This window comes from Octopus bimaculoides, chromosome 9 (genome assembly GCF_046866305.1).
Source record: "Octopus bimaculoides isolate indiv1 chromosome 9, ASM4686630v1, whole genome shotgun sequence".
NCBI lineage: Eukaryota > Metazoa > Mollusca > Cephalopoda > Octopoda > Octopodidae > Octopus > Octopus bimaculoides.
The window spans coordinates 91412563-91436855 of record NC_142936.1 but is presented as its reverse complement, the minus strand read 5'-3'; the positions used below and the strand labels follow the sequence as shown (position 1 = coordinate 91436855).

General features: G+C 39.8%; 1 protein-coding gene and 12 non-coding genes across 14 annotated transcripts in view; 1 reads left to right on the top strand and 12 right to left on the bottom strand.

Annotated features, from left to right (window-relative positions):
• Positions 1-78: 78 nt before the first annotated feature.
• Trnai-uau (transfer RNA isoleucine (anticodon UAU)) lies at positions 79-191 on the bottom strand. The gene is made up of 2 exons: positions 154-191; positions 79-114 (listed from the first exon to the last, which is right to left on the bottom strand). It is a non-coding gene; the product is annotated as a tRNA-Ile (tRNA).
• A 1135-nt stretch (positions 192-1326) lies between these two features.
• Positions 1327-1439, bottom strand: Trnai-uau (transfer RNA isoleucine (anticodon UAU)). Its single transcript has 2 exons — positions 1402-1439; positions 1327-1362 (listed from the first exon to the last, which is right to left on the bottom strand). It is a non-coding gene; the product is annotated as a tRNA-Ile (tRNA).
• An 890-nt stretch (positions 1440-2329) lies between these two features.
• On the bottom strand, positions 2330-2442 carry Trnai-uau (transfer RNA isoleucine (anticodon UAU)). Its single transcript has 2 exons — positions 2405-2442; positions 2330-2365 (listed from the first exon to the last, which is right to left on the bottom strand). It is a non-coding gene; the product is annotated as a tRNA-Ile (tRNA).
• A 1144-nt stretch (positions 2443-3586) lies between these two features.
• Trnai-uau (transfer RNA isoleucine (anticodon UAU)) lies at positions 3587-3699 on the bottom strand. The gene is made up of 2 exons: positions 3662-3699; positions 3587-3622 (listed from the first exon to the last, which is right to left on the bottom strand). It is a non-coding gene; the product is annotated as a tRNA-Ile (tRNA).
• A 905-nt stretch (positions 3700-4604) lies between these two features.
• On the bottom strand, positions 4605-4717 carry Trnai-uau (transfer RNA isoleucine (anticodon UAU)). The gene is made up of 2 exons: positions 4680-4717; positions 4605-4640 (listed from the first exon to the last, which is right to left on the bottom strand). It is a non-coding gene; the product is annotated as a tRNA-Ile (tRNA).
• Positions 4718-5835: 1118 nt separating this feature from the next.
• Positions 5836-5948, bottom strand: Trnai-uau (transfer RNA isoleucine (anticodon UAU)). The gene is made up of 2 exons: positions 5911-5948; positions 5836-5871 (listed from the first exon to the last, which is right to left on the bottom strand). It is a non-coding gene; the product is annotated as a tRNA-Ile (tRNA).
• A 905-nt stretch (positions 5949-6853) lies between these two features.
• On the bottom strand, positions 6854-6966 carry Trnai-uau (transfer RNA isoleucine (anticodon UAU)). The gene is made up of 2 exons: positions 6929-6966; positions 6854-6889 (listed from the first exon to the last, which is right to left on the bottom strand). It is a non-coding gene; the product is annotated as a tRNA-Ile (tRNA).
• A 1144-nt stretch (positions 6967-8110) lies between these two features.
• On the bottom strand, positions 8111-8223 carry Trnai-uau (transfer RNA isoleucine (anticodon UAU)). Its single transcript has 2 exons — positions 8186-8223; positions 8111-8146 (listed from the first exon to the last, which is right to left on the bottom strand). It is a non-coding gene; the product is annotated as a tRNA-Ile (tRNA).
• A 905-nt stretch (positions 8224-9128) lies between these two features.
• Positions 9129-9241, bottom strand: Trnai-uau (transfer RNA isoleucine (anticodon UAU)). The gene is made up of 2 exons: positions 9204-9241; positions 9129-9164 (listed from the first exon to the last, which is right to left on the bottom strand). It is a non-coding gene; the product is annotated as a tRNA-Ile (tRNA).
• A 1134-nt stretch (positions 9242-10375) lies between these two features.
• Positions 10376-10488, bottom strand: Trnai-uau (transfer RNA isoleucine (anticodon UAU)). The gene is made up of 2 exons: positions 10451-10488; positions 10376-10411 (listed from the first exon to the last, which is right to left on the bottom strand). It is a non-coding gene; the product is annotated as a tRNA-Ile (tRNA).
• An 896-nt stretch (positions 10489-11384) lies between these two features.
• On the bottom strand, positions 11385-11497 carry Trnai-uau (transfer RNA isoleucine (anticodon UAU)). Its single transcript has 2 exons — positions 11460-11497; positions 11385-11420 (listed from the first exon to the last, which is right to left on the bottom strand). It is a non-coding gene; the product is annotated as a tRNA-Ile (tRNA).
• A 1141-nt stretch (positions 11498-12638) lies between these two features.
• Positions 12639-12751, bottom strand: Trnai-uau (transfer RNA isoleucine (anticodon UAU)). Its single transcript has 2 exons — positions 12714-12751; positions 12639-12674 (listed from the first exon to the last, which is right to left on the bottom strand). It is a non-coding gene; the product is annotated as a tRNA-Ile (tRNA).
• An 8274-nt stretch (positions 12752-21025) lies between these two features.
• Positions 21026-24293, top strand: part of LOC106877651 (late secretory pathway protein AVL9 homolog) — a 40452-nt gene continuing 37184 nt past the window's right edge. For both annotated transcript variants that reach the window (XR_016243247.1, XM_014926596.3), the window contains exon 1: positions 21026-21492. Coding sequence is in view for 1 of the 2 variants with exons in the window: in XM_014926596.3 (XP_014782082.2) it covers positions 21340-21492 (153 nt within the window). In the remaining variant the exon portion in view is untranslated. The remainder of the gene's footprint in view (positions 21493-24293) is intronic.

The following is a 24293-nucleotide window of genomic DNA, read 5'->3' as shown; positions in this document are numbered from 1 at the left end:
TCAAATAACTGAAACAAGTAAAAGAGTAAGTCTCACGGTAATTGCAATTTTTTTTAAAAATCGTAAATGAGATAACGCTGCCCCGGGTGAGACTCGAACTCACAACCTCCGCATATCTCCCGACTTGTGAGTTAACACAAGGAAGGTACTGTCTATAAGTACGGCGCGCTAACCGATTGTGCTACCGGGGCAGACATCAGCAACTGTCAATATTTAGTTCAATGAAGACAGCAAGCTGACAGGATCGTAAATACGCCGGACAGAATGCTTAGCGGCATTTTGTCCGTCTTTACGCTCTGGGTTCAAATTCCGCCGAGGTCGACTTTGCTTTCATCCTTTTAGGGTCGATAAATTAAGTACCAGTTGCGCACTGAGGTCGATCTAACCGACTGGCCCCCTCTTCAAAAGTTTCGGGCCTTCTGCCTAGAATATTCAAGGTTGGCCAAAAGTCTCCTGGCAGTAAATAAAAACCCATTTAATTCCAAGATTAAAACAAAAAATTATTTTATATGTGATTTCGCTAATAAATAAACAAATGTTGAAGAATAAAAAACAAAGAAAAACGTTGATTTTAACTCACAGCATTAAAATTAAATATTAAGTATTTATGGAATGTTGATTTACTGTCTGGCGATTTTTGGCCAACCCTGTAAAAAAAAAAAAAAGGCGGCAAGCCGGCAGAAACGTTAGCACGCCGGGCGAAATGCTTAGCAGTATTTCGTCTGCCGTTACGTTCTGAGTTCAAATTCCGCCGAGGTCAACTTTGCCTTTCATCCTTTCGGGGTCGATAAATTAAGTACCACTTACGCACTGGGGTCGATGTAATCGACTTAATCCCTTTGACTGTCCTTGTTTGTCCCCTCTGTGTTTAGCCCCCTTGCGGGCAATAAAGAAATAAGAAACGTTAGTACACCAGGTGAAATGCTTAGCGGTATTTTGTCTGGCTTTACGTTCTGAGTTCAAATTCTGCCGAGTTTGACTTGGCCTTTCATCCTTTCGGGGGTTGACAAATTAAGTATCAGCTGTGTACTGGAGGTCGATCTAATCGACTTGCCCCCACCTCAAAAATTTCGGGCCTTGAGTAGTAAAGAATATATCCGACATCCCGGGTTGTGAGTTGAAAATCACCGTTTTTTTTTTGTTGTTTTTTTTTCAACTGGTACGTATTTTGTTGACCCCGAAAGGGTGAAAGGTAAAATAGACCTCGGCGCAATTTGAACTCAGAACTTAAAGACGAAAGAAATGCCACTAAGCATTTTGTCCGGCGCGGTAACGATTCTGCCAACTTGTTTTGTGATAATTACGATTACAAAAAAAAAAAACCACTGCCCCGGGTGAGGCTCGAACTCACAACCTCCGCATTACTTCAGACCTGTGAATTAACACAAGGAAGGTACTGTCTATAAGTACGGCGCGCTAACCGATTGTGCTACCGGGGCAGACAACGCTGTTCGTTAATGTTTAATTCAATGAACGACTGAGAAATCATGTAAATATTTATATCGTAATCTTTGAAGTGGTTTGTCATGTCTGTCGTGTGTGAAATATGAAATTATGAGACGATGGTGGGAATATCGCAACATGGATGGGCGGAGGTAAAGGACATGGGCCGCACCCCCTTTTAGTTATTTGGGTTGGGGGCGGGTCTACAGAAATCCGTCTTTTCGACTGCGGAGATTCCGAATCTGGAAAAAGAATCAGCATTTCAAAACTTTAACTTCCCACCCCAATCCCAAATTTTTCAATTTTTTTTTTTTTAGAAATTTCTTTTATTGAAATACGTTGAAAAATACGGAGATTGTGATTCTCAAAAGAAAGAAAAATTTAATTTCAATTTTTCAAAATTAAATAGATAGATAAATATACACACAAGGCGTAGGAGTGGCTTTGTGGTAAGTAGCTTGCTTACCAACCACATGGTTCCGGGTTCAATCCCACTGCGTGGCACCTTGGGCAAGTGTCTTCTACTATAGCCTCGGGCCAACCAAAGCCTTGGTAGTGGATTTGGTAGACGGAAACTGAAAGAAACCCGTCGGATATATGTATATATATATATATATTTGTGTATATGTTTGTGTCTGTGTTTGTCCCCCCCCCCCAACATCACTTGACAACCGATGCGGGTGTGTTTGTGTCCCCGTAACATTAGCGGTTCGGCAAAACAGACCGATAGAATAAGTACTAGGCTTCCAAAGAATAAGTCCTGGAGTCGATTTGCTCGACTAAAGGCAGTGCTACAGCATGGCCGCAGTCAAATGACTGAAACAAGTAAAAGAGTAAGTCTTACGGTAATTGCAATTTTTTTTAAAAATCGTAAATGAGTTAACGCTGCCCCGGGTGAGGCTCGAACTCACAACCTCCGCATATCTCCCGACTTGTGAGTTAACACAAGGAAGGTACTGTCTATAAGTACGGCGCGCTAACCGATTGTGCTACCGGGGCAGACATCAGCAACTGTCAATATTTAGTTCAATGAAGACAGCAAGCTGACAGGATCGAAAATACGCCGGACAGAACGCTTAACGGCATTTTGTCCGTCTTTACGCTCTGGGTTCAAATTCCGCCGAGGTCGACTTTGCTTTCATCCTTTTAGGGTCGATAAATTAAGTACCAGTTGCGCACTGAGGTCGATCTAACCGACTGGCCCCCTCTTCAAAAGTTTCGGGCCTTCTGCCTAGAATATTCAAGGTTGGCCAAAAGTCTCCTGGCAGTAAATAAAAACCCATTTAATTCCAAGATTAAAACAAAAAATTATTTTATATGTGATTTCGCTAATAAATAAACAAATGTTGAAGAATAAAAAACAAAGAAAAACGTTGATTTTAACTCACAGCATTAAAATTAAATATTAAGTATTTATGGAATGTTGATTTACTGTCGGGCGATTTTTGGCCAACCCTGTAAAAAAAAAAAAAAAAGGCGGCAAGCCGGCAGAAACGTTAGCACGCCGGGCGAAATGCTTAGCAGTATTTCGTCTGCCGTTACGTTCTGAGTTCAAATTCCGCCGAGGTCAACTTTGCCTTTCATCCTTTCGGGGTCGATAAATTAAGTACCACTTACGCACTGGGGTCGATGTAATCGACTTAATCCCTTTGACTGTCCTTGTTTGTCCCCTCTGTGTTTAGCCCCCTTGCGGGCAATAAAGAAATAAGAAACGTTAGTACACCAGGTGAAATGCTTAGCGGTATTTTGTCTGGCTTTACGTTCTGAGTTCAAATTCTGCCGAGTTTGACTTGGCCTTTCATCCTTTCGGGGGTTGACAAATTAAGTATCAGCTGTGTACTGGAGGTCGATCTAATCGACTTGCCCCCACCTCAAAAATTTCGGGCCTTGTGCCTAGAGTAGTAAAGAATATATCCGACATCCCGGGTTGTGAGTTAAAAATCACCGTTTTTTTTTTGTTTTTTTTTTCAACTGGTACGTATTTTATTGACCCCGAAAGAGTGAAAGGTAAAATAGACCTCGGCGGAATTTGAACTCAGAACTTAAAGACGAAAGAAATGCCGCTAAGCATTTTGTCCGGCGCGGTAACGATTCTGCCAACTTGTTTTATGATAATTACGATTACAAAAACAAAAAAAAACACTGCCCCGGGTGAGGCTCGAACTCACAACCTCCGCATTTCTTCAGACCTGTGAATTAACACAAGGAAGGTACTGTCTATAAGTACGGCGCGCTAACCGATTGTGCTACCGGGGCAGACAACGCTGTTTGTTAATATTTAATTCAATGAACGACTGAGAAATCATGTAAATATTTATATCGTAATCTTTGAAGTGGTTTGTCATGTCTGTCGTGTGTGAAATATGAAATTATGAGACGATGGTGGGAATATCGCAACATGGATGGGCGGAGGTAAAGGACATGGGCCGCACCCCCTTTCAGTTATTTGGGGTGGGGCGGGTCTACAGAAATCCGTCTTTTCGACTGCGGAGATTCCGAATCTGGAAAAAGAATCAGCATTTCAAAACTTTAACTTCCCACCCCAATCCCAAATTTTTCAATTTTTTTTTTTTTAGAAATTTCTTTTATTGAAATACGTTGAAAAATACGGAGATTGTGATTCTCAAAAGAAAGAAAAATTTAATTTCAATTTTTCAAAATTAAATAGATAGATAAATATACACACAAGGCGTAGGAGTGGCTTTGTGGTAAGTAGCTTGCTTACCAACCACATGGTTCCGGGTTCAATCCCACTGCGTGGCACCTTGGGCAAGTGTCTTCTACTATAGCCTCGGGCCAACCAAAGCCTTGGTAGTGGATTTGGTAGACGGAAACTGAAAGAAGCCCGTCGTGTATATATATATGTATATATATATATATATATATAAATGTATTTGTGTATATGTTTGTGTCTGTGTTTGTCCCCCCACCAACATCGCTTGACAACCGATGCGGGTGTGTTTGTGTCCCCGTAACATTAGCGGTTCGGCAAAAGAGACCGATAGAATAAGTACTAGGCTTCCAAAGAATAAGTCCTTGAGTCGATTTGCCCGACTAAAGGCAGTGCTACAGCATGGCCGCAGTCAAATAACTGAAACAAGTAAAAGAGTAAGTCTCACGGTAATTGCAATTTTTTTTAAAAATCGTAAATGAGATAACGCTGCCCCGGGTGAGACTCGAACTCACAACCTCCGCATATCTCCCGACTTGTGAGTTAACACAAGGAAGGTACTGTCTATAAGTACGGCGCGCTAACCGATTGTGCTACCGGGGCAGACATCAGCAACTGTCAATATTTAGTTCAATGAAGACAGCAAGCTGACAGGATCGTAAATACGCCGGACAGAATGCTTAGCGGCATTTTGTCCGTCTTTACGCTCTGGGTTCAAATTCCGCCGAGGTCGACTTTGCTTTCATCCTTTTAGGGTCGATAAATTAAGTACCAGTTGCGCACTGAGGTCGATCTAACCGACTGGCCCCCTCTTCAAAAGTTTCGGGCCTTCTGCCTAGAATATTCAAGGTTGGCCAAAAGTCTCCTGGCAGTAAATAAAAACCCATTTAATTCCAAGATTAAAACAAAAAATTATTTTATATGTGATTTCGCTAATAAATAAACAAATGTTGAAGAATAAAAAACAAAGAAAAACGTTGATTTTAACTCACAGCATTAAAATTAAATATTAAGTATTTATGGAATGTTGATTTACTGTCTGGCGATTTTTGGCCAACCCTGTAAAAAAAAAAAAAAGGCGGCAAGCCGGCAGAAACGTTAGCACGCCGGGCGAAATGCTTAGCAGTATTTCGTCTGCCGTTACGTTCTGAGTTCAAATTCCGCCGAGGTCAACTTTGCCTTTCATCCTTTCGGGGTCGATAAATTAAGTACCACTTACGCACTGGGGTCGATGTAATCGACTTAATCCCTTTGATTGTCCTTGTTTGTCCCCTCTGTGTTTAGCCCCCTTGCGGGCAATAAAGAAATAAGAAACGTTAGTACACCAGGTGAAATGCTTAGCGGAGTTCAAATTCTGCCGAGTTTGACTTGGCCTTTCATCCTTTCGGGGGTTGACAAATTAAGTATCAGCTGTGTACTGGAGGTCGATCTAATCGACTTGCCCCCACCTCAAAAATTTCGGGCCTTGTGCCTAGAGTAGTAAAGAATATATCCGACATCCCGGGTTGTGAGTTAAAAATCACCGTTTTTTTTTTGTTTTTTTTTTCAACTGGTACGTATTTTATTGACCCCGAAAGAGTGAAAGGTAAAATAGACCTCGGCGGAATTTGAACTCAGAACTTAAAGACGAAAGAAATGCCGCTAAGCATTTTGTCCGGCGCGGTAACGATTCTGCCAACTTGTTTTATGATAATTACGATTACAAAAACAAAAAAAAACACTGCCCCGGGTGAGGCTCGAACTCACAACCTCCGCATTTCTTCAGACCTGTGAATTAACACAAGGAAGGTACTGTCTATAAGTACGGCGCGCTAACCGATTGTGCTACCGGGGCAGACAACGCTGTTTGTTAATATTTAATTCAATGAACGACTGAGAAATCATGTAAATATTTATATCGTAATCTTTGAAGTGGTTTGTCATGTCTGTCGTGTGTGAAATATGAAATTATGAGACGATGGTGGGAATATCGCAACATGGATGGGCGGAGGTAAAGGACATGGGCCGCACCCCCTTTCAGTTATTTGGGGTGGGGCGGGTCTACAGAAATCCGTCTTTTCGACTGCGGAGATTCCGAATCTGGAAAAAGAATCAGCATTTCAAAACTTTAACTTCCCACCCCAATCCCAAATTTTTCACTTTTTTTTTTTTTAGAAATTTCTTTTATTGAAATACGTTGAAAAATACGGAGATTGTGATTCTCAAAAGAAAGAAAAATTTAATTTCAATTTTTCAAAATTAAATAGATAGATAAATATACACACAAGGCGTAGGAGTGGCTTTGTGGTAAGTAGCTTGCTTACCAACCACATGGTTCCGGGTTCAATCCCACTGCGTGGCACCTTGGGCAAGTGTCTTCTACTATAGCCTCGGGCCAACCAAAGCCTTGGTAGTGGATTTGGTAGACGGAAACTGAAAGAAGCCCGTCGTGTATATATATATGTATATATATATATATATATATAAATGTATTTGTGTATATGTTTGTGTCTGTGTTTGTCCCCCCACCAACATCGCTTGACAACCGATGCTGGTGTGTTTGTGTCCCCGTAACATTAGCGGTTCGGCAAAACAGACCGATAGAATAAGTACTAGGCTTCCAAAGAATAAGTCCTGGAGTCGATTTGCTCGACTAAAGGCAGTGCTACAGCATGGCCGCAGTCAAATGACTGAAACAAGTAAAAGAGTAAGTCTTACGGTAATTGCAATTTTTTTTAAAAATCGTAAATGAGATAACGCTGCCCCGGGTGAGGCTCGAACTTACAACCTCCGCATATCTCCCGACTTGTGAGTTAACACAAGGAAGGTACTGTCTATAAGTACGGCGCGCTAACCGATTGTGCTACCGGGGCAGACATCAGCAACTGTCAATATTTAGTTCAATGAAGACAGCAAGCTGACAGGATCGAAAATACGCCGGACAGAATGCTTAGCGGCATTTTGTCCGTCTTTACGCTCTGGGTTCAAATTCCGCCGAGGTCGACTTTGCTTTCATCCTTTTAGGGTCGATAAATTAAGTACCAGTTGCGCACTGAGGTCGATCTAACCGACTGGCCCCCTCTTCAAAAGTTTCGGGCCTTCTGCCTAGAATATTCAAGGTTGGCCAAAAGTCTCCTGGCAGTAAATAAAAACCCATTTAATTCCAAGATTAAAACAAAAAATTATTTTATATGTGATTTCGCTAATAAATAAACAAATGTTGAAGAATAAAAAACAAAGAAAAACGTTGATTTTAACTCACAGCATTAAAATTAAATATTAAGTATTTATGGAATGTTGATTTACTGTCGGGCGATTTTTGGCCAACCCTGTAAAAAAAAAAAAAAAAGGCGGCAAGCCGGCAGAAACGTTAGCACGCCGGGCGAAATGCTTAGCAGTATTTCGTCTGCCGTTACGTTCTGAGTTCAAATTCCGCCGAGGTCAACTTTGCCTTTCATCCTTTCGGGGTCGATAAATTAAGTACCACTTACGCACTGGGGTCGATGTAATCGACTTAATCCCTTTGACTGTCCTTGTTTGTCCCCTCTGTGTTTAGCCCCCTTGCGGGCAATAAAGAAATAAGAAACGTTAGTACACCAGGTGAAATGCTTAGCGGTATTTTGTCTGGCTTTACGTTCTGAGTTCAAATTCTGCCGAGTTTGACTTGGCCTTTCATCCTTTCGGGGGTTGACAAATTAAGTATCAGCTGTGTACTGGAGGTCGATCTAATCGACTTGCCCCCACCTCAAAAATTTCGGGCCTTGTGCCTAGAGTAGTAAAGAATATATCCGACATCCCGGGTTGTGAGTTAAAAATCACCGTTTTTTTTTTGTTTTTTTTTTCAACTGGTACGTATTTTATTGACCCCGAAAGAGTGAAAGGTAAAATAGACCTCGGCGGAATTTGAACTCAGAACTTAAAGACGAAAGAAATGCCGCTAAGCATTTTGTCCGGCGCGGTAACGATTCTGCCAACTTGTTTTATGATAATTACGATTACAAAAACAAAAAAAAACACTGCCCCGGGTGAGGCTCGAACTCACAACCTCCGCATTTCTTCAGACCTGTGAATTAACACAAGGAAGGTACTGTCTATAAGTACGGCGCGCTAACCGATTGTGCTACCGGGGCAGACAACGCTGTTTGTTAATATTTAATTCAATGAACGACTGAGAAATCATGTAAATATTTATATCGTAATCTTTGAAGTGGTTTGTCATGTCTGTCGTGTGTGAAATATGAAATTATGAGACGATGGTGGGAATATCGCAACATGGATGGGCGGAGGTAAAGGACATGGGCCGCACCCCCTTTCAGTTATTTGGGGTGGGGCGGGTCTACAGAAATCCGTCTTTTCGACTGCGGAGATTCCGAATCTGGAAAAAGAATCAGCATTTCAAAACTTTAACTTCCCACCCCAATCCCAAATTTTTCACTTTTTTTTTTTTTAGAAATTTCTTTTATTGAAATACGTTGAAAAATACGGAGATTGTGATTCTCAAAAGAAAGAAAAATTTAATTTCAATTTTTCAAAATTAAATAGATAGATAAATATACACACAAGGCGTAGGAGTGGCTTTGTGGTAAGTAGCTTGCTTACCAACCACATGGTTCCGGGTTCAATCCCACTGCGTGGCACCTTGGGCAAGTGTCTTCTACTATAGCCTCGGGCCAACCAAAGCCTTGGTAGTGGATTTGGTAGACGGAAACTGAAAGAAGCCCGTCGTGTATATATATATGTATATATATATATATATATATAAATGTATTTGTGTATATGTTTGTGTCTGTGTTTGTCCCCCCACCAACATCGCTTGACAACCGATGCGGGTGTGTTTGTGTCCCCGTAACATTAGCGGTTCGGCAAAACAGACCGATAGAATAAGTACTAGGCTTCCAAAGAATAAGTCCTGGAGTCGATTTGCTCGACTAAAGGCAGTGCTACAGCATGGCCGCAGTCAAATAACTGAAACAAGTAAAAGAGTAAGTCTCACGGTAATTGCAATTTTTTTTAAAAATCGTAAATGAGATAACGCTGCCCCGGGTGAGACTCGAACTCACAACCTCCGCATATCTCCCGACTTGTGAGTTAACACAAGGAAGGTACTGTCTATAAGTACGGCGCGCTAACCGATTGTGCTACCGGGGCAGACAAAGCAACTGTCAATATTTAGTTCAATGAAGACAGCAAGCTGACAGGATCGTAAATACGCCGGACAGAATGCTTAGCGGCATTTTGTCCGTCTTTACGCTCTGGGTTCAAATTCCGCCGAGGTCGACTTTGCTTTCATCCTTTTAGGGTCGATAAATTAAGTACCAGTTGCGCACTGAGGTCGATCTAACCGACTGGCCCCCTCTTCAAAAGTTTCGGGCCTTCTGCCTAGAATATTCAAGGTTGGCCAAAAGTCTCCTGGCAGTAAATAAAAACCCATTTAATTCCAAGATTAAAACAAAAAATTATTTTATATGTGATTTCGCTAATAAATAAACAAATGTTGAAGAATAAAAAACAAAGAAAAACGTTGATTTTAACTCACAGCATTAAAATTAAATATTAAGTATTTATGGAATGTTGATTTACTGTCTGGCGATTTTTGGCCAACCCTGTAAAAAAAAAAAAAGGCGGCAAGCCGGCAGAAACGTTAGCACGCCGGGCGAAATGCTTAGCAGTATTTCGTCTGCCGTTACGTTCTGAGTTCAAATTCCGCCGAGGTCAACTTTGCCTTTCATCCTTTCGGGGTCGATAAATTAAGTACCACTTACGCACTGGGGTCGATGTAATCGACTTAATCCCTTTGACTGTCCTTGTTTGTCCCCTCTGTGTTTAGCCCCCTTGCGGGCAATAAAGAAATAAGAAACGTTAGTACACCAGGTGAAATGCTTAGCGGTATTTTGTCTGGCTTTACGTTCTGAGTTCAAATTCTGCCGAGTTTGACTTGGCCTTTCATCCTTTCGGGGGTTGACAAATTAAGTATCAGCTGTGTACTGGAGGTCGATCTAATCGACTTGCCCCCACCTCAAAAATTTCGGGCCTTGAGTAGTAAAGAATATATCCGACATCCCGGGTTGTGAGTTGAAAATCACCGTTTTTTTTTTTGTTGTTTTTTTTTCAACTGGTACGTATTTTGTTGACCCCGAAAGGGTGAAAGGTAAAATAGACCTCGGCGCAATTTGAACTCAGAACTTAAAGACGAAAGAAATGCCACTAAGCATTTTGTCCGGCGCGGTAACGATTCTGCCAACTTGTTTTGTGATAATTACGATTACAAAAAAAAAAAACCACTGCCCCGGGTGAGGCTCGAACTCACAACCTCCGCATTTCTTCAGACCTGTGAATTAACACAAGGAAAGTACTGTCTATAAGTACGGCGCGCTAACCGATTGTGCTACCGGGGCAGACAACGCTGTTCGTTAATGTTTAATTCAATGAACGACTGAGAAATCATGTAAATATTTATATCGTAATCTTTGAAGTGGTTTGTCATGTCTGTCGTGTGTGAAATATGAAATTATGAGACGATGGTGGGAATATCGCAACATGGATGGGCGGAGGTAAAGGACATGGGCCGCACCCCCTTTTAGTTATTTGGGTTGGGGGCGGGTCTACAGAAATCCGTCTTTTCGACTGCGGAGATTCCGAATCTGGAAAAAGAATTAGCATTTCAAAACTTTAACTTCCCACCCCAATCCCAAATTTTTCAATTTTTTTTTTTTTTAGAAATTTCTTTTATTGAAATACGTTGAAAAATACGGAGATTGTGATTCTCAAAAGAAAGAAAAATTTAATTTCAATTTTTCAAAATTAAATAGATAGATAAATATACACACAAGGCGTAGGAGTGGCTTTGTGGTAAGTAGCTTGCTTACCAACCACATGGTTCCGGGTTCAATCCCACTGCGTGGCACCTTGGGCAAGTGTCTTCTACTATAGCCTCGGGCCAACCAAAGCCTTGGTAGTGGATTTGGTAGACGGAAACTGAAAGAAACCCGTCGTATATATGTATATATATATATATATATATATGTATTTGTGTATATGTTTGTGTCTGTGTTTGTCCCCCCCCCCCTCCAACATCGCTTGACAACCGATGCTGGTGTGTTTGTGTCCCCGTAACATTAGCGGTTCGGCAAAACAGACCGATAGAATAAGTACTAGGCTTCCAAAGAATAAGTCCTGGAGTCGATTTGCTCGACTAAAGGCAGTGCTACAGCATGGCCGCAGTCAAATGACTGAAACAAGTAAGTCTTACGGTAATTGCAATTTTTTTAAAAAATCGTAAATAAGATAACGCTGCCCCGGGTGAGGCTCGAACTCACAACCTCCGCATATCTCCCGACTTGTGAGTTAACACAAGGAAGGTACTGTCTATAAGTACGGCGCGCTAACCGATTGTGCTACCGGGGCAGACATCAGCAACTGTCAATATTTAGTTCAATGAAGACAGCAAGCTGACAGGATCGAAAATACGCCGGACAGAATGCTTAGCGGCATTTTGTCCGTCTTTACGCTCTGGGTTCAAATTCCGCCGAGGTCGACTTTGCTTTCATCCTTTTAGGGTCGATAAATTAAGTACCAGTTGCGCATTGAGGTCGATCTAACCGACTGGCCCCCTCTTCAAAAGTTTCGGGCCTTCTGCCTAGAATATTCAAGGTTGGCCAAAAGTCTCCTGGCAGTAAATAAAAACCCATTTAATTCCAAGATTAAAACAAAAAATTATTTTATATGTGATTTCGCTAATAAATAAACAAATGTTGAAGAATAAAAAACAAAGAAAAACGTTGATTTTAACTCACAGCATTAAAATTAAATATTAAGTATTTATGGAATGTTGATTTACTGTCTGGCGATTTTTGGCCAACCCTGTAAAAAAAAAAAAAGGCGGCAAGCCGGCAGAAACGTTAGCACGCCGGGCGAAATGCTTAGCAGTATTTCGTCTGCCGTTACGTTCTGAGTTCAAATTCCGCCGAGGTCAACTTTGCCTTTCATCCTTTCGGGGTCGACAAATTAAGTACCACTTACGCACTGGGGTCGATGTAATCGACTTAATCCCTTTGACTGTCCTTGTTTGTCCCCTCTGTGTTTAGCCCCCTTGCGGGCAATAAAGAAATAAGAAACGTTAGTACACCAGGTGAAATGCTTAGCGGTATTTTGTCTGGCTTTACGTTCTGAGTTCAAATTCTGCCGAGTTTGACTTGGCCTTTCATCCTTTCGGGGGTTGACAAATTAAGTATCAGCTGTGTACTGGAGGTCGATCTAATCGACTTGCCCCCACCTCAAAAATTTCGGGCCTTGTGCCTAGAGTAGTAAAGAATATATCCGACATCCCGGGTTGTGAGTTAAAAATCACCGTTTTTTTTTTGTTTTTTTTTTCAACTGGTACGTATTTTATTGACCCCGAAAGAGTGAAAGGTAAAATAGACCTCGGCGGAATTTGAACTCAGAACTTAAAGACGAAAGAAATGCCGCTAAGCATTTTGTCCGGCGCGGTAACGATTCTGCCAACTTGTTTTATGATAATTACGATTACAAAAACAAAAGAAAACACTGCCCCGGGTGAGGCTCGAACTCACAACCTCCGCATTTCTTCAGACCTGTGAATTAACACAAGGAAGGTACTGTCTATAAGTACGGCGCGCTAACCGATTGTGCTACCGGGGCAGACAACGCTGTTTGTTAATATTTAATTCAATGAACGACTGAGAAATCATGTAAATATTTATATCGTAATCTTTGAAGTGGTTTGTCATGTCTGTCGTGTGTGAAATATGAAATTATGAGACGATGGTGGGAATATCGCAACATGGATGGGCGGAGGTAAAGGACATGGGCCGCACCCCCTTTCAGTTATTTGGGGTGGGGCGGGTCTACAGAAATCCGTCTTTTCGACTGCGGAGATTCCGAATCTGGAAAAAGAATCAGCATTTCAAAACTTTAACTTCCCACCCCAATCCCAAATTTTTCACTTTTTTTTTTTTTAGAAATTTCTTTTATTGAAATACGTTGAAAAATACGGAGATTGTGATTCTCAAAAGAAAGAAAAATTTAATTTCAATTTTTCAAAATTAAATAGATAGATAAATATACACACAAGGCGTAGGAGTGGCTTTGTGGTAAGTAGCTTGCTTACCAACCACATGGTTCCGGGTTCAATCCCACTGCGTGGCACCTTGGGCAAGTGTCTTCTACTATAGCCTCGGGCCAACCAAAGCCTTGGTAGTGGATTTGGTAGACGGAAACTGAAAGAAGCCCGTTGTATATATGTATATATATATATATATATATATATATATATATATATATATATATGTATTTGTGTATATGTTTGTGTCTGTGTTTGTCCCCCCCCCCCCAACATCGCTTGACAACCGATGCTGGTGTGTTTGTGTCCCCGTAACATTAGCGGTTCGGCAAAAGAGACCGATAGAATAAGTACTAGGCTTCCAAAGAATAAGACCTGGGGTCGATTTGCTCGACTAAAGGCGGTGCTCCAGCATGGCCGCAGTCAAATGACTGAAACAAGTAAAAGAGTAAATAAACACACCCTCCACTCCCCCAGCGCATCTGTGACAGAAAGTGAGCATGTTGTGGTTGAGGGTCTTTTGCAATTAAGAGAGGGTAGGTAAAGATTAGCTTTTTTTGCACACACACACAACAAAATGACATTTTTTAACATTTTTTTCTTTTTTGGTAATTCGTATTTTGAAAGTGGATCTTCGCTTTGGCTGTTGTTTCTAGCTTGTCGGACTTTCCGGTGGGACGTACTTAAAAATTGAATATTTTGAAAACCCTCCAAAATACGTTTTCAAAATTTTCATTTTCCCCCCTCTTCATCCCACTGGCAAAGAAAAAAAAGGGGGTGGGGGGGAAATCAAAAGTTTGAAAAAATGATTCGTCGTTTAGCTGCTGTTTCTAGCATGTCGAGTTTTCTATTTAGATACTTTTTACGTCTGCTATTTTAGTAGGAGGGAAGGGGTGATTATTATTTTTTTTTTTTTTTGAAAAATTGAAATTTTACAATTTTTCTTTCTTTTTTCAGAATCATAATCTCCGTATTGTTCTCCGTATTTCGCCCCCAAAAAATATTTCTAAAAGAATTTTTAAATTAGGGACTGGGGTGAGGTAGGAGGTGGATTAAAATTTTGAAATGCCGATTTTTTTTTTTTTTTTTTGCAGATTCAGAATCTCTGCAGTCGAAAAGATGGGTTTCTGTAGAACCCCGCCCCCCCCCCACACACACACACAAAAATAACCGAAAGAAGGGTGCGGTCCATGTCCTTCATCTCCGCCATTGGATGTAATTGAAAACTTAAATGGCGACAACGTTTTTATCCTAAAAATTGTAAAAAACTGACACCATTATTATAACAGAAGTGCATTAACTTTAATTAAATTCAGTGCTGATTGAGCGGGCCTCTCTTTTTTATTTTACCTTTAACTGATTTTAATAATTCGACTGCGGCCATGCTGGGGCATCGCCTTGAAGAGTTTTAGGCGAACAAATTACCCCCACACACTACTTATTTATTTATTCATTTATTTTTTTATTTTATTTTATTTCCGGTGCTTATTCTGTCGGTTACTTTTACTGAACCGCTAAGTAACGAGGCGTAAACAAACCAGCTCCGTTTGTGAAGCGGTGGTGGGGCACGAATGCAAGCATAAAGATATATGCATTCATACATAAACGCACGAGCGCGCGCGCGCGCAGAGGGAGAGAGAGTGGGGGTGGTGGTTCTGATTTCTGCAACGGTCGTGCGTTGTGTCATTAAACATTCCATTTCACGTGACTCCACTCACCTGTAAAATGAGTTGAAGCAACAGCTGGGAAGTTAAGCGATACTCCGTCGGTTGCAACGACGAGTGCTCCTAATCTGCTCCTTATAATTAACGTGCAAGTGGCTAAGTACTCCACAGGCATGCGTACCCTTCATCTTAGCATGGTTCTTAGTGAGATTCAGCTTGACACAGAATATGACAAGGCTGGCCCTTTGAATTACGGGTACAACTCATTTTCGTCGGCTGAGTGGAGCTACGGGAAACAAAGTGTCTTGCTCAAGGATACGACGTGCCGCTGGGAATCGAACTCATGATCTTACGATTGCGAGCCGAATACTGTAACCACTTAACTGCGCACCTCCACAGCTGGGAAGATAACCCTATGACGGACTAGCTTCCTGTCCAGGTGTGTGGTGGAGTTATAATCCCAGTCCCTTTCACACCATGGAAATCAGGTTAAGCTCTGTCCTTATGGGTCCTAGGGATCATGACTTACCTAAGTAAATTGTATGATTTAAAGAAGACTTGGCTGCTATTTCTTGTAGATCAAACTACCACTTGTAGTTTCCCTCTTCGAATCGATATTGTTTATTGTCGTCGCGATTGCAACACGTTTTGTTTCACTTGTTTTCGATATTTTTTCTTTCACTTGAGAACTAAATTCAATCGATATATATCCATCAGAAGGCGGTGCGCTGGCAAAAACGTTAGCACGCCAGGCGAAATACCGCTACGTTCTGAGTTCAAATTCCACCGAGGTCGGCTTTGTTTTTCATCCATTCGGGGTCGATTAAATAAGTACCCAATTACGCACTGGGGTCGATATAATCGACTTAATCCCTTTGTCTGCCCTTGTTTGTCCCCTCTGTGTGTGGTCTCTTGTGGGCAGTAAAAAAATAAGAAATGTTAGCACGCCGGGCGAAATGCTTCGCGGTATTTCGTCTGTCTTTATGTTCTGAGTTCAAATTCCGCCGAGGGAGACTTTGCTTTTCATCCTTTTGGGGTCGATAAATTAAGTACTAGTTGCGTACTGGGGTCGATTTAATCGACTGGCCCCCTTCCCCAAAAGATTTTAAAGTGTGTGCTATCGGGGGGCAGTCCTTGAATGTGCCACATGGTTTATACGACAGACCCAAAAGTGCTGTCCCATTAAAAGCGTCACCGAGGGCTGTTCGCTTCTCCTTCTAGCTAAGCTACTGCTTCTTCCGATCCATAACCATTTTTGCTTCTACGAGGTTTGACCATTGCCTTATTTTGACACGATACCACCCATCCACATAGTATGCAACCCTTTCCTTAGCCATATTGTTCCCATGTGGAATCCCAAGTCAGCTGACTGGTTGGAACTCCGACAGTTTTATGGTTTTCCTAGCATTGGATGTTTTGTATCCTGGTCCATTAGAGAGATCCGAATCATAATTACATTCTTATGCGTATCCTTCCACATCCCACGCAGCCAAAACTCATAACCTCAAATATCCCCGGCCCCAAAATTACCAACAATAGCTTTTATCCATTTATTACAAACACCTGCAGCACGAAAGCATCGGACATCCTGAAAGTTCTCCAGCCTCCCAAACTGCAACCAATTATTTGTGCCCAAGAGAAACTCTATCAACTCTACAATATCCCCCTTTCTGCTATTTTTCAATCACGAATTTTCTCTCCACCGAATTGTACTTCGGTGGAGAAACCCTCTCCATGTGCTGCGCATATCAGACAAAGTTCATGCAAAACTATTTCTCTCTAATCCAGCCAGTTTACCACCACCTGCACATGCACGTCTTCGTGCGAAAGTATCTTCGATCGCTCTAAACTAAGGAACCATTAAAACGCTGACAGTGCCTATTAGGTTAGCATTCAAATAATGCGACCCAGAGCTAGCTCCTACCTTCTCCAAGTCCTTCAGTCTTTCAGTACGAAATTCTGTTCCGATGTTTAAATAACACGGTGCGTCGCATTCCTAAGAAGGGCAACTTCTTTGACTCCGCCAGTTGTTGACCCTAATGCTCTCTAAAAGGTGATTGACACTGCCATTAACAATAACTTTTTTCAATATCTTGAATCTCTTTTATTCCTTAATGACCACCAGTATAGCTTTCACAAAATCAGATGCACAGGAGTCACCCATTCTGTCACTCAGCAGTGAACCCTTGCTTAAGATAAAATTTGGTGCCAACTAATTTGTTGCATTTGGCAGCAGTAAAACATACGACAGTGCCTGGCATGCGAATCCCTTAACAGTTTATCAATGGATTCCGTTCGTTTCTTATTTCTTAGATTGGACACTTCCTATCACACCATTGTGACATGTACTTGATGGAGGGCTCTCTGGACCATATGAATGCGTTATCAACATTAGCGTACTTCTGTGTTCCCCAATATTCTTCCATCTGTATATCGACGACCTACTGTTGTCATATTCAACATCACCACCCACTTCTATGAAGGTACTTACCCACCCATTTTACTTCCATATTTCTTTAACATTAGGACAAAACACCACCATTATGCCAAACCTGCACCGAATCCATAAACGAAACATGAAAAACATTTCTCGAAGTCATGTCAAATCTTGTGTCCTTCACTATTTTTCGATTTTTATCAAGACAGCGGAGTATGGTTTGAGAGAAATTTGGTTGCTATTTGTTGCAGGTCGAGCACCTCATAGAGGCTCTTTCGTCTAACTTAGTCCTGTCCATGTTCTTCTTGCTCAACAATTTGGGGTCGATCTCCCTAATTTAGGGAGGTACAAAGTTCATGGAACACGGACTCTTCTTCTAGTTCAGACCATTTAATAAATAAACAGCATTTTCTACAATTATGTGTTTCCTAAACTGATATCAAGAATTATGAAGGAATATCGCTCTAATTTTTTTCACATACTGTATAATCTGTCTTGAGAATACTTCGATTAGTGAAATAAAATACTTTCCTTTTTTATTTATTATTATTTATATTTTATTTCTTATGAGTAAGATGACACTCAATGTTGAAAGGGTTAATGAAATAATATCATTTCCTTGTATAATGTTTTTTGGTAAACAATAGGGGCGAAAAACAAACTTTTGGCTATTTATTCCATACAGAGTTGATCCCCTTTATAGGAAATTCTTGTGGTTAAATGCCGTCAAATCTCCTTCGAATCCTACTTTAACGTCTTAAATAAAAGGGAAGTAGTTGGATGCGTTACATCAGGGGTCCACCACTCATTTGTATTTGCATTATATATACAGGGTGTCCACAAGGTCTGGGTACATGGAGTAAATAAAATCACAACATAAACAGTTAAATATAAGAAATAATAATTTCTTAAAGTATGTGTTAATTCCCTTGTACCCAGACTTTGTGGACACCCTATATAATATATATGTAATAATTAAATTATATATTATACATTTTATTGTATTTTGGGTTAATGTTTACAACTTGACCCGGAAACGAAAATCAGAAAAAAATAGTGCAATGGGTGTAAAAAAATGTGTAGGAAATGAATAGGAAAAAAAAAATGCGCGAAAAGCAACGGGAAGGTGGAGAGAGGACCTCGGAAAATTCACAAGATCCGAGTTTTTCCCTCATAATTTTTAGGACAATGGGGGCTTTTTTTTAATGAAATTTTATAGAAATATCTTTCAAACGGCATACATTACGATTATAAAGAAATTTGTGGGGAAAATCTTTTCCAAGGGGTGAGTAGAGGACTTCGGAAAATTCACAAGATCCGAGTTTTTCCCTCATAACTGGATATGTGTGTGTGTGTGTGTGTGTGTGTGTGTGTGTGTGTGTGTGTGTGTGTATGTGTATATATATGTGTGTGTATATATGTGTGTATATATATATATATACATATATATATATATATATATATATATATATATATATATATATATATATATATATATATATATATATATATATATATATATATATAATTATGTGTATTTCTTCTATCTTAATGAATAAAAATTCTTCTGATAGAATAAATGGGTTAATAGAAACCAATGTAGCAAAGAACACAAAATAACTGTGGTTTAGTTCCTGTTTTTAAGGCAGGAACTCCTTGAAATTTTGGGTATTTGAGTATATTTAAGAATTTAAGGAATGGAGAAAACGCATGTTATAATTGCATACTTTATTCCTACATATGTATGTATGTATGTATGTATGTATGCATGTATATATATATATATGTGTGTGTATCTCTCTCTATATAGATAGATAGATAGATAGATAGATAGATAGATAGATAGATAGATAGATAGATAGATAGATAGATAGATAGATAGATGGATAGATAGATAGAGAGATAGACAGATAGATAGATAGATAGATAGATAGATAGATAGATAGATAGATAGTTAGATAGATGGATAGATAGATAGATAGATAGACAGATAGAGAGATAGTTAGATAGATAGATAGATAGAGAGAGAGAGAGAGAGAGAGAGAGAGTAATACCGAGTGAATGAGAATAACGACGGAAGACTTAAAAAAGCGAAAAAATAATTGAAAATAAAATGAAACAAAATTGAAGCCAAAACATTAAAAATTATTGAATGTGGGTAGAAATAAACACTACGTAGTGTAGTAGCTCTACGCTGAGGTATCTGTAGAAAGTTGAATGCGATTTCGGAGTATAACGAGGAAAAATTCGGATCTTGGGAATTTTCCGAAAGTCCTCTCCCCACCTCAAGATTTTCCCCACAAATTACTTTATAATTGTAATGTATACCGTTTGAAATGTATTTATGTAAAATTTCATTGAAAAAAATAAAAACCATTTTCCTAAAAGTTATGAGGGAAAAACTCGGATCTTGTGAATTTTCCGAGGTCTTCTCCCCCACCCTCCCGTTGCTATGCGCGCATTTTTTTTTTTTTTTTCATATTTGTTTCCTACACATTTTTTTACACCTGTTGTACTATTTTTTTCTGATTTTCGTTTCCAGGTCAATTTGTAAACATTAACCGTATTTTGTTATGCCTGTGATCTTGCAGTGAACGGAAAACTTATCCTGCATGGAACCAGTCAGTGGTCCAAAAATGGTTGGAAACTGCTGTCAGATGACATCATTCTAGATATATTTTACCTGAAAATCATTACAAATAGATTGTCTTTAGTTATAGATCTGTTCAACCGGGTTAACCTGAACGTAAAGAACATCAATTAATATAACATTCACATGAGAGGCGAATGGATTATCAAAATCTATTTGACGGACAAATTCTTTGCTGTGTTAAGTTACGTCCCTTTATATTCTTATTTCAAATGCTGCCGCCAGGGTCGACCTTTGACTTTCCGTTCAAGACTCGATGTAATTAAAATACCAGTCAGGTGCTCTTGAGCCATTTTTTTCGTAATCGACGTATTATGGTTGTCGTTAATGGCTTTAATTAGATTCAACATTGGAAAAATTGTTAAATAGCAATTTCTTTTTAAACTATGACAGTCAACACATATCGTTTGCAATCAGAATCATATTGCAAACAATCCAAATGCGAATCTTTATAGGATAGCTTTGTATATATTTAGTGATGTAACTTTGCGACTACGCGCACTCATTCACATAGATAAGCACATATACATATGCATGTGTGTAGGTATGCACGTATACATACGCATACTTACACACATTTACACATGTAACATTTATTGTTGATCAAAAATGCCAACTGTTGTTATCATAATAAATAAAACAATTCGAATTTACATATTGACTGGCCAGCTTTGTATGTCATCGTCTATCTCCATTTACTCTCCCTCTCTTAGTTGTCTTTCACCCTCACCCTCTCTTAGCTGTCTATCACCCTCTCTTTCTTCCTCTGACTTTCTTTATCTCCTCCCTCAACCTTTAGAGGGCGGAGGACTATTCGATCTTATTTAAATTATTGATATTAATTTTTTTTTTATTAAATAACTTAGATAAACCTCAACGTGATTCGTGGAATTTCTGGTAGAAATCTTATACTTTAGTAATTATTTTCCTAATAATCGTCCAATCAGAATCGGTGTTGTAAGTTGCCTCCTTGGAAAAGGAAGTCAAGTAGGCTAACAAAACAAACACACCCAAGCAAAGCAATAAAAAAAAAGAGAAACATAACAGAAAAAAATAAACAAAAAGGAAAGAAAGAAGAGGAAAAACAAAGCATATTAGACTCACATCACACAGTTTCATGCATCACTGACGTTTAGTGTGTGAGACGGGGGGAAGAAGAGCAAGATGTATGTTGTAAGACTCATAACATAACTTGACATATTCAGGGATTACATCGTCAAAAAGAATAAATAACAATCAAGGGATTTTAATTGAGAAATTCCGACGGAGACTCAAAACGACGACAGCATCGAGGGGGAGAAAAAAAAAACAATTATATTTATATATTTCTTTTAATTGTTATTACCATAAGGAAAGAGAGAAAGTAGACAAGATGTCGACTTGAACCAAGGCAAAGGTACATTGGAAAGAAAAAATATGTCTTCGAAGAATGGGGTGTCGTCTCCGGCCAGTGGCGACCAGGATTACAACAGAGGCGGTGGCGGCGTGGAGGATGAGGACAGCAGGCGACGCAAAAACCCCATACTGCATGTTATTGTGGTGGGGTTTCATCACAAGAAGGGCTGCCAGGTGGGTAAAAAAGTATATTTGATATATACATATACACACATATATATATATATATATATATGTATATATATATATATATATATATATATATATATATATAATGTATATTACATATACATATATAATGTACATTACATATATGTGTTTGTGCGCGTGTTATTCGAAGGAAATAAACTTTATTGACATGTAATGAAACCCTAACCCCGTTACACCCAAATGTACACACGCATATACGTGCTTGTGTGTGTGTATTTAGGTTTGTTTTTATGTTAAGTTACAATAAAAACAGGTCTACATTAAACAGACTGATTGCTCGAGATCTTTTGTAGAGTACGTTTTTTTTCTCTGACAAGAATAGCGTTGACAGTGACATCGAAGTTTCGGTCTGCATAGCCTTTATCGGTTATATATATATATATGTATGTATGTATAATATCACAAGACAAATCTACGGCGATGAGATGGAGGGTGGAAGAAAGGGTGAAGATATAAGGCGGGACCATAAATAGGCGTGTGTGAAATTCATGCGTTTTTCGAGGGTATTTTAATTAGAAGCAAAATAAACCCGGAATTCGATCCTTGTCATGAAATTCTTCTCCTCTGTTATTAATGGATGTCTGTAGTGGTTTGTCTGATAACGATTAAGTATAAATAAGGTCACGAGATGTCAGTAAGAGGCAGTGGTAGGATTGGGTGACATTCATGCATTACTTCAGTGTATTCGCGAAGCAACAAGGGAGCTTCTTCAACCTGCTAGAAGTAATAGCTAAATCACCCACCTCGCTTCCCGAAATTACACTGCTGTAAAAAGAAAAAAAAACAATGGCACATTGTAAAATAATTAAAAAGACGGAATGGCCATGGCTGGTATGTCTTTTGATCAAGGCTGGCTTGGGGCACGCAATTCAGCAAAGATGTTTTGATGACAATCTAAGCAAACACTAGAAACTGAACTCAAGATTGCCGACTTGATATATTTAATGATGTGGTTATTGCTGTTTAACCCTGGGTCAGCCTTGATTGAAAGGCCGCAGACGATCCTGCTGTTTAATTATGCATCTAGAATTACATCGTCTCATGTGTCCGTTCTTTTCTAAAAAAATTGTGATTTCAGAGCTGCTATTTCTAGGAGGCAAACTACGTGTTGAGATTAGCCTGTGATATCTTTAAAAGTGATTTCGAATACAGGTCACAAATTTGGAGGAGTGAATTGTCGATAATATCGATCTTGTATTTAACTGATATTTATATATAGAATGCAAGACAAAACGGTCCTTGCAGAAGAGAAAACGAGAATGCATAACGTTTGTGAGTGTCCTCATTATTGTAATTTGTGGAGTAAACTGATTTGAATCGGTACTCGAAGCTGATATACATACAGATTTATATAAGGTGGTGAACTGACAGAATCGTTGGCACGCCGGACTAAGTGTTTAGCGGCATTTCGTCCGTCTTACGTTCTGAGTTCAAATTCCGCTGAAGTCGATTTGCCTTTTATCCTTTCGGGGTCGATGAAATAAGTACCAGTTGAGTACTGGGGCGATGTAATCGTCTACCTGCTTCCCCTAAATTTCAGGCCTTATTGAAAGGATTATTATTAAGGCAGTGGGTTGGCAGAATCATTAGCATGCCGGACAAAAGGCTTAACGGAATTTCTTCCGGCTCTTTACGTTCCGAGTTCAAATTCCGCTGAAGTCGACTTTGCCTTTGTCGATAAAATAAAGCGCCAATTGAGTACTGGAGGCTATGAAATCGACTTATCCCTTCACCTAAGATTACTGGCTTTATGCCAAAATTTGAAATTTGGCGGCCCCAATTTTGTGCTTTTTCACACCTGCGCTAGGGAGTAACTGATCCGCCCATCCCTTTCTCCCACGTGTGCGTGCGCGCGCACTATATTTCATGATCCTTTGAAAAGTAATGTCTATTTATAGCTTTTCTTTTGTAAACTAACGGTGTTGTAGATGTGTCTCGCTATTTAGGAGTGATTTGAAAGACTGTTATAGGTTTGTCAACGAACTTTGTACTTTCATATGTCTCAGAGATTTTCCTTTTTTTTGTGTATTTTTTATTTCGTTGTTGGGTTGGTTGGTCTATGGAAAGAATGTGATCATGTATTTATGTTCTAGTGGTTTTATTGGTGAGCCAGGCCGCAATAGTTGTCATTTCGCTCCAGATCAGTTCTAATCTAGTAGATCTTGTTACCCAAGTCATTCCAATTGAGACCACTCCGTTTTTGTGCATTGTCTAATGTGCTCTACTTTTCTGTGACGGAAATTTTCGTGAGAAATTTGACTTCTATTTCTAACGAGAATGCGTATAGGTTTCGCCTTTGGGCTGTTGGATTTTACCCCAAGACGAACTTCATCGAGAAAACCTACAACTAAAGACATTGCAACCGTGACTTGATAGAGCTATGTGTAAGACTATACGATCGAATCTGCTCTTTTCCTGTTTTCCAAACAGTAGGGAGTGATTTGGCAACTCTTACGCGCAGATCAAAGACTATGTACATGCAACCTCGCTGAGTTGTCCTTGTTTAGTGCCAGCTCGTCCCTGATCGAGCAGACTTAAGATTAAAGGCAATCCAGCCGTGAACGTCCCGTCTTTTTCCTATATACAGGAAACCCATTACCACACTCTCCATCCCTTTCTAAAACTGTGTGAGTTGAAGGACATTAGACCGCTATCTCTAGCATGTAGCAGAGCCCTCGTTTACGTTGTTGGTGTTGATGCTCTCCTGTTATGCAAAGATGCTTGAGAACCAACTACATCAGGTATCGAACTTGTTTGGCCTTTGC